At 39.1% G+C, this 11,940-nt stretch overlaps 1 protein-coding gene across 9 annotated transcripts; it reads right to left on the bottom strand.

The window, feature by feature from the left end:
- Positions 1–9,015: 9,015 nt before the first annotated feature.
- Positions 9,016–10,930, bottom strand: LOC147625743 (uncharacterized). 9 transcript variants are annotated; one of them, XM_086817286.1, is made up of 5 exons: positions 10,792–10,930; positions 10,591–10,706; positions 10,313–10,437; positions 10,030–10,228; positions 9,016–9,937 (listed from the first exon to the last, which is right to left on the bottom strand). In XM_086817286.1, exon 5 carries the CDS (start codon positions 9,924–9,926, stop codon positions 9,168–9,170), a length of 759 nt encoding a protein of 252 aa, XP_086673412.1. In that variant the 5' UTR covers positions 9,927–9,937; positions 10,030–10,228; positions 10,313–10,437; positions 10,591–10,706; positions 10,792–10,930; the 3' UTR covers positions 9,016–9,167. The 9 variants fall into 9 exon arrangements, with proteins under 9 accessions (XP_086673412.1, XP_086673417.1, XP_086673418.1 ...); XM_086817291.1 differs by having other exon boundaries at positions 10,313–10,399; XM_086817292.1 differs by having other exon boundaries at positions 10,313–10,396.
- Positions 10,931–11,940: the final 1,010 nt, after the last annotated feature.

Genomic DNA, 11,940 nt, shown 5'->3' with positions numbered 1-11,940 from the left:
GCACCGATCCCAACCTGGTCCCTTTAAGGGTGAAGGGGAATAGTTAGGAGAAGTAGTGGAAAAATGGATCGAGGCAATGGAAGAGTATTTTGATGTAGCCGGTTAAGCAAGATGGCTCTCGCCAGATAGAAAATTGTGGAAACGGCTAGGGTCGCATGGAGGAACCATTGCGAGACAAATCGACTCGACCGAAATACCCAGACCTGGTCAGATCTTAAAGCTTACCTCAGGAAGAGGTTTTGTCCACCGGGCTTCCTGGAAACCAAAATGAATGAGTTCTTGGAATTGAAGCAGGATAGCCGGATGATTGAGGAATACCATCGGGCATTTGCCCTTCTCCTCAAATATTCTCCACTTTTGGATGAAGAGCAGCTGATGGCTAAATTCATTCGAGGGATGAATGAGCCATTGGACACTTTAGTGAAAAATGCCAAACTAGTCTTAATGGCAGAAGTTGTCAGAATGGCAAAGGACTTTGCCAACGCATTTGTTGTTAAGGTCCCGCCGAAGCCTGCACCCTCAAACTTTAAAAGGTTCCAAACCCCGGGAAGTGCTTTAAACTTTCCACCCCCAAAGAGGCAGCAAGGCCCTAATCAAAATCAAGATGCTGGGAGATTCAGAAGTGAAGGAAGACCCTTCCCTCAGAACACTTTCTTAAGAGCCCCACCTCTTTCAAGGATTCAGAGGGATGAGCTTAGAAGTGAGAACAGGTGTTTTGGGTGTCAGGGTTTCGATCACTAGCTTAAAGACTGCCCGACTCCTGCCATGTCAAGAGGACACAGAAGTCAAGGACCCAGAGTGCAGAGACCAGCCCCTTCGTATCAGTCACCGTCTCGCCAAAATCAGGGCAATTCCAGGAGGACTCTAGCTCAACCATCTGCCTTTGTTCAGAGTAGTCTCAGAACTCCCTCTGTTCAGAGTAGTCTCAGAACTCCCTCCCAGAACTGGGGTAACCAAAGAGAAAGAGTTCCGCCCCAATTTGCAGCAGCCAGAGTAGTTACAATAGCAGAAGTAGTGGAAGAGGAAAGAGGTCAAATTTATGCCGCGATTGAAAACCAAGGACCAAATCGTCAATTCTCTGTCATCCATGCTTCAGCTGAGTATAAGAGTAAGCCATTCAAGCTTTTGATTGATTCAGGCAGTACTCATTTATTTATTTCCCCAGGATGCTTGCGTAAGCTAGTCTTAGAATAGAAATTAGGGAAACCTATGCAAAGTTGAATTGGCCAGTGGTAAGATTCTTTTCACTCACCATGAGATAGATCGTATTCAGTTTAATCTAGATGGGAATGTAATTGACTACCAGTTCAGAGTCTTACCTTTGGGAGTTTTTGATTGGAATAGATTAGCTCCACAAAAATCAAGCTGACATTCACTGTCACAATAGAACCATTTCCTTCCGTGACCTTCATGGGAACAAAGTTCAAGGAACTGGAATTTTCGGATCCCCAGATCTACAATTAGTAAAAGCTTCTAGGTTACTGAAAGGACTTAGAAAGAAGCAGCTCATTTATGTTGTAAAAAAGAATCCAGTAGAAAAAGTTAAAGGTTAAAGAACCAGAATGGTTAAGTGAGTATGATGATTTATTCCTAGCAGAGCTAACTGAGATGCCTCCAATTCGGAAAGTAGATCATGAGATAGAATTGACCTCTGGAGCCTAGCCAATAGCCCAGCGCACGTACAAAATGCCAGTCCCTAAAGCCATTGAACTCAAGGAACAGCTTAGGCAACTGTTAGAACAAGGGTTTATAAGACCCAATGTTTCACCTTGGGGAGCGCCAGTTCTCTTTCAGAAAAAGAAGGATGGAACATTAAGACTCTGTGTGGATTACAGAGGTCTCAATCAGCTAACAGTTAAGAATAAGTATCCTATCCCCAGAATTGATGAGCTTTTGGATAGGCTAAATGGAGCCCAGAACTTTACAAAGATAGATCTCAAATCAGGGTATTACCAGATCAGGATTAATGATCAAGATACCCCGAAGACAGCCATCAATACTCGTTATGGGCACTATGAATTTACTGTCATGCCATTTGGATTGACAAATGCCCCAGCTACATTCAATCGCCTAATGCAAGACATTCAATCGCCTAATGCAGGACATTCTCAGAGAATGCTTGGATGATTTTGTTCTTGTTTTCTTTGATGATATTCTGATTTACTCAAATAATGCAGTTGACCATGAAGCTCACGTCCGTAAAGTTCTTGAGATTCTAAGGAAGCACCAAATCTTTGCAAAAAAGAGCAAATGCACTTTCTCTGTCGACCATGTTGAATACTTGGGCTTTCTGGTATCCAAAGATGGAATTTCTCCAGATTCTACAAAAGTCCAAGCAATCATAGATTGACCTAGACCAAAGACAGTGAAAGAAGTCAGGGGGTTCCTGGGATTAACTAGTTGGTATAGAATTTTTATACCCAAGTATGCTCTCATAGCTTCCCCCTGACTAATCTTCTCAAGAAGAATAACCCGTTTCAATGGTCTGCCAGGTGTCAGAGCGTTTTTGATAAGCTGAAGACCGCCTTGGTATCCAATCCCGTTGTGAAGTTGCCAAATTTCTCTCTACCCTTTGAGATAGTAACTGATGCCAGTGGTTTTGCCTTGGGAGGTGTGCTCATGCAGGAAGGTTATACAGTGGTCTATGAATCCCAAAAACTCAGAACGCATGAGAGAAATTATGCTGTCCATGACTTGGAGCTACTTTCAGTAGTCTATGCCCTGAAGTTGTGGAGACATTACCTACTGGGTCAAAGATTCACTTTGATGAGACAGATCATCAGAGCTTAAAGTGGATCTTCACTCAGAAGAATCTCAACAAGCGCCAAAGAAGGTGGATGCAGACCCTGCAGGAATTTGATTTTGAAATCAAGTACCGCCCAGGCAAAGAAAATGTGGTAGCAGATGCTCTCAGCAGAAAAGCCTCCTTACTTGCAATCACAGTGGTGTCAAATCCATCGATTAATGAAGCAAGAGAGAAGATCATACAGGATAGATTCTTTGGCCCTATTGCTACCCTACTTATGCAGGAAAGCAAAACTCCTCAAGAGTTGAACCGAGTACAGCCTGGATGAAGGAATTATGTATTATAATAGCAGGCTATGCATTCCCAATGATGAGGGAACTAAGGGTCAAATTCTGAATGAAGCCCATGATAGCCTTATAGTAGGACATCCAGTTTTCATCAAGACCTACATGTCTGTAAAGAAAAGCTTCTTTTGGCCTGGACTAAAAAAGGATGTACTTAATCATGTACATCAATGCCTGATATGTCAAAAGGTCAAAGCCGAAAGAGTAAAAATGCTTGGGAAGTTACATCCATTAGTAGACATCCCCCAAATGAAGTGGGAATGTATCAGTATGGATTTTATTACTGGACTACCTTCGGTGCAATCAGGTTACAACTCCATCTTCATGGTAGTTGACAGATTAACCAAAGTTGCCCATCTGATTCCAATAAAAGAAACGCACACTGCAGTGGATGTGGCCAGAGTGTTCCTCAAGGAAATCTTCAGATTGCATGGCCTACCCACTAGGAGAATAGTAAGTGATCGAGATCCCAAATTCATGTCAAGATTCTGGCCTGTATTCTTCGAAGCAGTAGGAACTTTCTTGGATCTTAGCACAGCTTACCACCCCGAGATCGATGGTCAAACAGAAAGGGTGAACCAAGTAATCGAAGATATACTTCGGTCATGCTGTGGTGGCAGGGAACCCAAGAAGTGGCTAAGCTATTTGCACCCAGTCGAATTCACCTACAATGCTTCTTATCACCGAAGTATCAGGATGAGTCCTTTCAAAGCTCTGTATGGACAAGACTGCCTAACACCATTAACTTGGTCCAACTCATTGATTAGGGTCGAGATGTCCAGATAGATGCTTGATGACATGGAAAAGCAGATGCAGTCAATCCACAAGGATATAAAAGCTGCCCAGGATAGACAGAAGCAGTATACAGATAAGAAGAGGTTAGGTAGAAAATTCGAAGAAGCAGATATGGTCTTCATTCGAGTACGCCCCAAAAGAAGTTCTCTATCTCTTGGGAAGTACAAGAAGTTATCCACCAGATACTGTGGGCCATATCTGATTGCAAAGAAAGTCGGTGACTTAGCCTATGAACTTCTTCTGCCTCCTCATCTCAAAGTACATAATGTATTTCATGTCAGCCTACTTAAGAAGTATGTACCGAGCCCGAATCATGTGCTTAATGATGAACTCTTAACTTCTTCAACCCAAGGGCAGATGGAACTCCAACCTGAAGAAATCCTTGATGTTCGAGAGAAGGTTCTCAGGAACAGAATTCTGAGAGAATTATTAGTCAAATGGAAGTTCTATCCTTTTGAAGATGCCACTTGGGAGAAAGAAGCCGAACTGATGTGGCATCTTCAAAAGGATAGAACTGATGTGGGATTACCCCCAGTTTACGAGATAAGGACATCTCGCGTTTTTCAAGTGGGAGAGGATGTAAGATTCCTCCCAAGCCCCTCAAGATGTCCAATTTCTTCCCATGTAAGCAATTCCCTTTTCTTCCCCTGTAATAATCAATCCCCTTTTCAGAATAATAAAAGATCTTATTTCTACCTATTTTGGCCTAGAGAGAGAAAATATTCTAGAGAGAGATAATTCAGTTTTTAGATATCTTTGGATGGAAAAATATCCCTTCTTATTAAAATGAATTCCCCCGAAACAGAAGTTTAAAAAGAAATTCCTAAGCTGCATTAGAAATAAATTATTATGGGCTCAAAAGACCTTAGCCGAAGGGTCAAGATTTTCTTAAAATTTTGGATTATGGTCCAATTAAGTTTCCTATGGACCAATAAGATTAATCCAAATGTAGGGAGGAGATAAATTGAAGAATAAAAGAAAAACCCCCCAAAAATGAGTAAATGCTCACATAAGATGAAGAGTGGACTACGGACCAAATAAAAAAATTAAAAAATAAAATTTTGACACCTCAGAGTGGGGATCTCCCCTCATGAAGTAGGCACCTTTTTCTCATCATTACCCCTAATTTTTAATAATAAAATGAGATATTTTCATCTCTTCTCTCTCCTATTTCAAAACTAGATCCAAAAAGTAAGCTGAAATGACAAAAAATGATCAAAAATTGACCAAACTGATCTGGAAAATTCTAGAATCAGTTTGCTTGGTTATAAGATCACTTTTTCCTATAAATAGAAGCCTCTCCCTTTGTAAAAGCTTAATGGTGTCTATGCACTGTTACTCTACTCCTGTCCTGAGTCATCTACATTGAATTTTTTAATAATTCAATTGTTTTTGGCCTAATCCTCTCCAAAGTGAATTGGTGGCCACTCTTGCTTCAAACAAGAGTAGAACCCTCAATCCCTCAAGCCAAAGGAGAGCTTACAAGCTCCATGTAAGCTAATTTTCTAACTTTGTTTATGAATTTTAATGAAAAATCTATGGTTTTCTTGATTTTTATGTTTTGCAAATGATTGAATTAAATTCAAATGCTATGCCTTTGATGAAAAGGCCATCCCCTTCTCTTCTTTACATTCCAACCTTTCTTAATCCTAGAAAGCTTAACTAAGTGATTAACTAAACTCTTCTTATTGTTTACTCTCTTGAATTTAGAAAATTATGTAGATTAGAGTTCTATAATTCTAAATTGGGTTAATTAAATTAAGTGAAGAAAGATAAAAAATGAGAAATGGTCAGCCATACAAAGGAGGTTATGGCAAAATTTTTCAGAATTTTATGAAAAAGAAAGTTTATTTTTTTTTGTTATTCCAAAAGAGTAATTTCCACCATTTTTGCATCTAAAAGAAATATTCTAATTACTCCATGTACATATTCACCTATGAATATGCATGGATATCACTCATATTAATTATTAAGTTTGATTTCTATGCATAGAAAGATGCATAAAGGAAAATTTTTAATTACAAAAGTGTTATTCTTATTAAATTTGATGTCTATGCATAGAAAGATGCATAAAGGAAATTTTTTTATTACAAAAGTGTTATTCTTATTAAAATTGATTTTTATACATTAAAAGATGCATAAATTTTTTTTTATTTCAAAAGTGTTATTCTTATTAAATTTGATTTTTATGCATAGAAAGATGCATAAAGGAAATTTTTTATTACAAAAGTGTTATTCTTATTAAATTTGATTTCTATGCATAGAAAGATGCATAAAGGATTTTTTTATTACAAAAGTGTTATTCTTATTAAATTTGATTTCTATGCATAGAAAGATGTATAAAGGAATTTTTTATTATAAAAGTGTTATTCTTATTAAATTTGATTTCTATGCATAGAAAGATGCATAAAAGATTTTTTTTATTATAAAAGTATTATTCTTATGAAAATTGATTTCTATGCATAGAAAGATGCTTAAAGAAAAAATTTTAATTATAAAAGTGTTATTCTTATTAAAATTAATTTTTATGCATAGAAAGATGCATAAAGGAAATTTTTTTATTACAAAAGTGTTATTCTTATTAAATTTGATTTCTATGTATAGAAAGATGCATAAAGGAAATTTTTTATTACAAAAGTGTTATTCTTATTAAATTTGATTTCTATGCATAGAAAGATGCAGAAAGAAAATTTTTTATTATAAAAGTGTTATTCTTATTAAATTTGATTTCTATGTATAGAAAGATGCATAAAGGAAAATTTTTAATTATAAAAGTGTTATTCTTATTAAATTTGATTTCTATGCATAGAAAGATGCATAAATGAATTTTTTAATTATAAAAGTGTTATTCTTATTAAATTTGATTTCTATGCATAGAAAGATGCATAAAGAAATTTTTTTATTATAGAAGTGTTATTCTTATTAAATTTGATTTCTATGCATAGAAAGATGCATAAAGGAATTTTTTTATTACAAAAGGGTTATTCTTATTAAGTTTTTTTTTAATGCATAGAAAGATGCATAAAAGATTTTTTTGAATTATAAAAGCGTTATTCTTATAAAAATTGATTTTATTTATAAATAGATGCATAAAGAAATTCTTTTTATTTTAAAAGTGTTATTCCTATTAAATTTGATTTTATGCATAAATAGATGCATAAAATGTTTTTTTTAAAATAAAAGTGTTATTCACATTGAAGTTGATTTTTATGCATAAATAGATGCATAAAGAATTTTTATATTAAAATTAGAATTCTTTTAAATTTTATGTTTAAATTCTATGAGTATTTGATAAATGAATAATTAAATACTCTAAGAGAGAAATTTCTATTGTTTTATATTCACACGTTCAAGAAATCTATCGAGATCAAAATATTCAGATAAATGGTTAATTTATTTCTCATTGGAATTCGTAACTAATTTAGAAATCAGTTAAGTGAATATTCAAAGAAAGAAATTCAGTAAAATAGTAACTGAATTATCAAACCTTTTCGAGAAAGATAGTTCAGGAAAAATCTTATTCGACTCGAACCTTGAATCAAACTATGACCAAGACCAAACTCTTTCGTCAGTTTCGAGGAAAGAAGGTGTGACCAGTTTAGAAGAATACACTCAAAACTCCCGCCAAATTTGAAACTAAGTTTGAGACCCTTTGAATTGATATGTGGATCAAGGTCATAGAATTCAAGGAATTCTGGTATGAAATTCAGAATTCCAATCAAGAAGTTTTGGCGATACTGATTCAAGAAATACTCCTTGTATTCAAAAGAAAATCAAACTGAAAACTTGCATAGAAACCCTATTTTCTTAAAGAATTGTCATACGCCAGAATGCTGGAGGGAGCATTTGGTATATGTTTTTCTAAGGGAAGTTCGATTGCAACAGCTGGTGGGGAGTGTTCAAAGGACAGCTCACGCGACAAAGCCTGTTGACTAGCCTCGGTATGGGTGAAAAATGGGACGCTTCCGGTACAATGGGCGAGGGCTGATGAAGCGTCCTTGAGTGAAGTACCAGGACACCTAAGGAGGATCCTGGAGGGTTCTGACCAGGTGATGCACGGGCTCGCAATGCTTAGGACATCCATGCGTATATCGTGGAAGGTATGTATGATGGACGAAATGATTATTATAATCTGTTACTGGATCTCGTTTTGCTGACCAATAGGTCTCAACAGAGAGTCCAAAGTGATACTATTTTTTGAGAAACAAGAGACTGGATGGTATTTTTGAGTTATAATATCTGCAACCAATAACTGTTTATCAATGGATTATTTTATATGTTAAAGAGTTAAAGAGGAGTGTGTGCGAAAGCAAAAGTTAAGAAAGGCATTCAATTATGGGTGGGTGAGTAATTTTTTAGTTCTACCGATTCTAGTGGTTGGGTGGTGGCTAACCCATGGGCCGGATGGGGTTAGGCTGGAATCAGTGGAGTTTTAATAATTAAATTGAAATAATAGGAATACGTTTAGAATTCGAGTAGTTAAATAAAAACCTGAGGAATTTCTCAAATGAGTAGATCAATGGCTGTGCCTGACTTCGGCTAAAAAAAAAGCGTTGATTTCTTCAAATGTTTAGATCAATGGCTGTGTCTAAAAGCGTTGATTTCTTCAATCTAAGTCAGTGATAGTTTTCCTTCTATCTGGTTTAATCCGGTGAAGGATAGTTTAGTCTCTTGACCTCGTTAGAAAATTCGTTAAGAAAATAAAAAGGTAGAATCCTCCCCGTTTTTCAGGCAAGGAAAATTTTTTCGGTTCCCATTTCGGAATGACCACCAGATTAATCCCGTATCTGGACATTCGAGGGCGAGGCTCCGAGTGGGAAACCCTGCCCCGCGCAAGAGGAAGCTACTTCCGCTGCTAGCAACCGGGAATCCGGTGCGCAGAGGGGGCAGAGGGGTCTCACAAGTTTTGATTTTGGCCATTGGCATGCATCCGACCACTCGTGGCCTAGCCAGAAGTGGTGTCCATGGAAACAATATCAAAACAATTCTAGTAAGAATAAACACTTTTTAGTAGGACTAACTTTTGTGAAACAACAAAGACCTGAAGACAAATCAATAGGGACACAAAGATTAGCTTAGGCTGGGATATTCAAAGGACTTAGAGGAGATGCTTCATATACTTTAGATCCGTTTTTCTCACGAAGACATTTTGTGTAATTAATTAATAGCACAGAGAGTGTAATATGTATGCGCGCCCCTGGTCAAATTTGTCGGAGGGAAACCACATTGCCGGAAGAAAATGTCGGAACGTCGGTCTCTTCTGACGGAAATCAGAAACTTAGTTAAGAACCGGCCGGACGAGGAGGAAGAGCTCCTCCCTGTGCGTTTGGTGCTGCCAATTGAGCATTGGCAGAGGCATACTCAGTGGCCGTCGGCAGTTGGAAAGGAAAGCCGAAGGAGCCATCACCGCTGCCAGAATGAAGTTGCGAGAGGCCTGGATACATGAATCCCATCATCTCCTGATCAAAGGAGGAACGGAAAGCCACCGGAGCAAGAGCTGGAGATCCAAGCCCAACAGGCGCCGAAGTGACAGAAAACGATGGCAGGTTCCTTGTCGGAGGTTCGGCAGGTGTCGGAAGCCGGGCGGCAGAGGGCATTGGAGTGGCAGCCGGAGGAGGCGTCAGGGAGGGTGAGTCTGCCGGGGTCGACACAGCGTCTTCTCTGTTGTTAGGAGAAACGTCGTTCTCTTCGTTGATGGGAATCGAGAGGCCGGGGCCGAAGACGACGCCACGATAGACTTTGTCGGTAGCTCCGACACGGATCGTTACGAGGTATCCAGCGTCGAAGGACCCGTCCACCACTCCATGCACGGATTGGCCGACCAGCGGCTTTGCATCGCCGGACGGAGCATCGTTCTTATAGCTCTGCGAGACCCTAGGTTTGGCCTTCGCCCTTGCCGTCGACGCCGGCGTTGCCGTGTTTCTGTTGCCATTGTTTTGTTTATCCGACAGCGGCGCCGTCTCCGACTTGCGTGGCCTCCCCCTCTTCTTCTTCGGAGGTGACGGAGAGAGCTCCCCTCCTCCACAGGTACTCTGCTCCATCCCCTACTTTCCTGCACAGATGGGAACCACACAGCCACAAGAATGTCGGTAATTTTTAGCGAATCCATGAAAGTCTATGGGCAATTCTCGATGGATCCCTTACGCTCGCTTGATCTGTGACGGCACGTCAACGGCAGCCGGAACTTTCCACGGCAAACTCTCCTGGCAGATCGCAGGTAAGACTAGTGGTCGCCGTTCTCGTTGGAATTTTGAAGAGATTCATGAGATTTGGCCACAAATTTGAAGCGTTGTGACGGAGATTTTCAACAGAGAACACTTCTGTAAAGGCCTCTTCGTGCTGCCTGTACTGCCACCAAAACGAGCTTCTCCGTTAAAACTTAGAAGGCAAGATCGAAAATATGCAAATGTCCTCAAGTATAACCTACCCTCAATTAAGCGCTGGCTCTTTGACGGAGCGTTTTTTGACAGAATTCTCAACGGCAGAACCGGGAAGCCGATTGCTTCGTAACCTGCTGCAATCAAAACGCTTTGTTCGTTCAACACCATAGGTCTGGAGACACGCAGAACAGAAAGTGCAACGAGGAATCTCAGATTTCGACCAGAATTTCACTTCGTGCCAGGACGGAAATTCCCCGCTTTTCATGCTAAGCAGAAGCTATTGATCTCGGATTGATTTTAAGCTTAAGCTTTCTGCAAAACTAACCTTCAAATGGAACAAATGCACTATTGCAGAATCTTGGCTGCGAGAGAATGGTAGAGCGTGGTCTTCGTCTCTCTTAGGCTGAGCCGTTCACCATTGTCGTATGCTGCACGTTGTCCCTGTGCAGGTTCAAACGCTACGGCCATTCTCACACACACAAACACACACACACTATTTGCTTCGTTAAACCAAAGCTTAGCTTACCTTCATTGCTCGGTTAATTGCTGGAGGAGCTTGCACGCAGATCGCCACGAGCAGGGTTGTCACGAAGTTTATGTGGTGCTAGGCAGATGCTCTGTAAGAAACGCGGTCACAAAACTGTGCAGAGAGCAGCTCTGAGGGAGGAGAGAGAGAGAGAGAGGAAAGGGGGGAGGTCACCATAAAATCTACAGTAAGCCCTGGCTATGGCGGGGTCCGCGACGTCCTTACAGAATACAGCCTCGCTTTAAATCGCCCAACTTCACATCACTAGCGCACAACCAAGGTCGTCAACGAAAACTAGGAAAAATTGGTAGCGCAATGCAACACGAAACACACTCGTCAACGTAAACTAGGAAAAATTGGTAGGCTGGTTAAGCGAGAACCCTAGAAGTCCTGTGTCAATCCCCTTCTATGCCCACCACACCTGCTAGGTGTGCAAACTTAAAATGCCAAGTAGGTGACCCTCGCTTTGCTAGCTCATGAAGTTTTGCTTGTATGCATATATGTTATGTGCATACATATGTATGTGTGTGTATGTAAGAGTGTGAGTGAGTGTGTGCGCATGTATATGTGCATTTGTGTATATACCTTTGTGTATTTGTGTGTTACATGCATTCTTTCTATGTCTTTGTCATGTGCATAGACCAATACACTTGCAAATGCATTCTCTCTCTTCTCACACCCTTCTTGCACACGCTCTCACACACATAGGAGCTCTCTCTCTCTCTCTCTCTCTCTCTCTCTAGCACACACCCACCCACCCTCCACACACATGTGTATGTCTATGTATGCATATGTATGTGTTTGTGAATGTATTTATATATAATATATTAATATAATATTATTACATATTTACTAAATATATTTCTTATTATATATATATATACAACATTATATTCTAATATTAAAATATAGTTTTAATATATTTATATATTTAATATCCTTACTTATTATATATTTATATATTGTTATTATATATATATATATATATTATATATAAATTTATACTTTCATATTATATTATTTATTTAAAAATTCTTCTCTCAAAACATACCCCTACACTCCTCTCTCTCTCTCTCTCTCTCTCTCTCTCTCTCTCTCTCTCTCTCTCTCTTCCTTATATGTGGCCTTTACTTTATCCCTCGGAAGCTT

Source organism: Cibotium barometz, chromosome 23, assembly GCF_041138505.1.
Source record: "Cibotium barometz isolate CiBa-2024 chromosome 23, ASM4113850v1, whole genome shotgun sequence".
Taxonomy (NCBI): Eukaryota; Viridiplantae; Streptophyta; class Polypodiopsida; order Cyatheales; family Cibotiaceae; genus Cibotium; species Cibotium barometz.
Note: the sequence above shows the minus strand (reverse complement) of the source record. Positions and strands in the feature narration are given on the sequence as shown.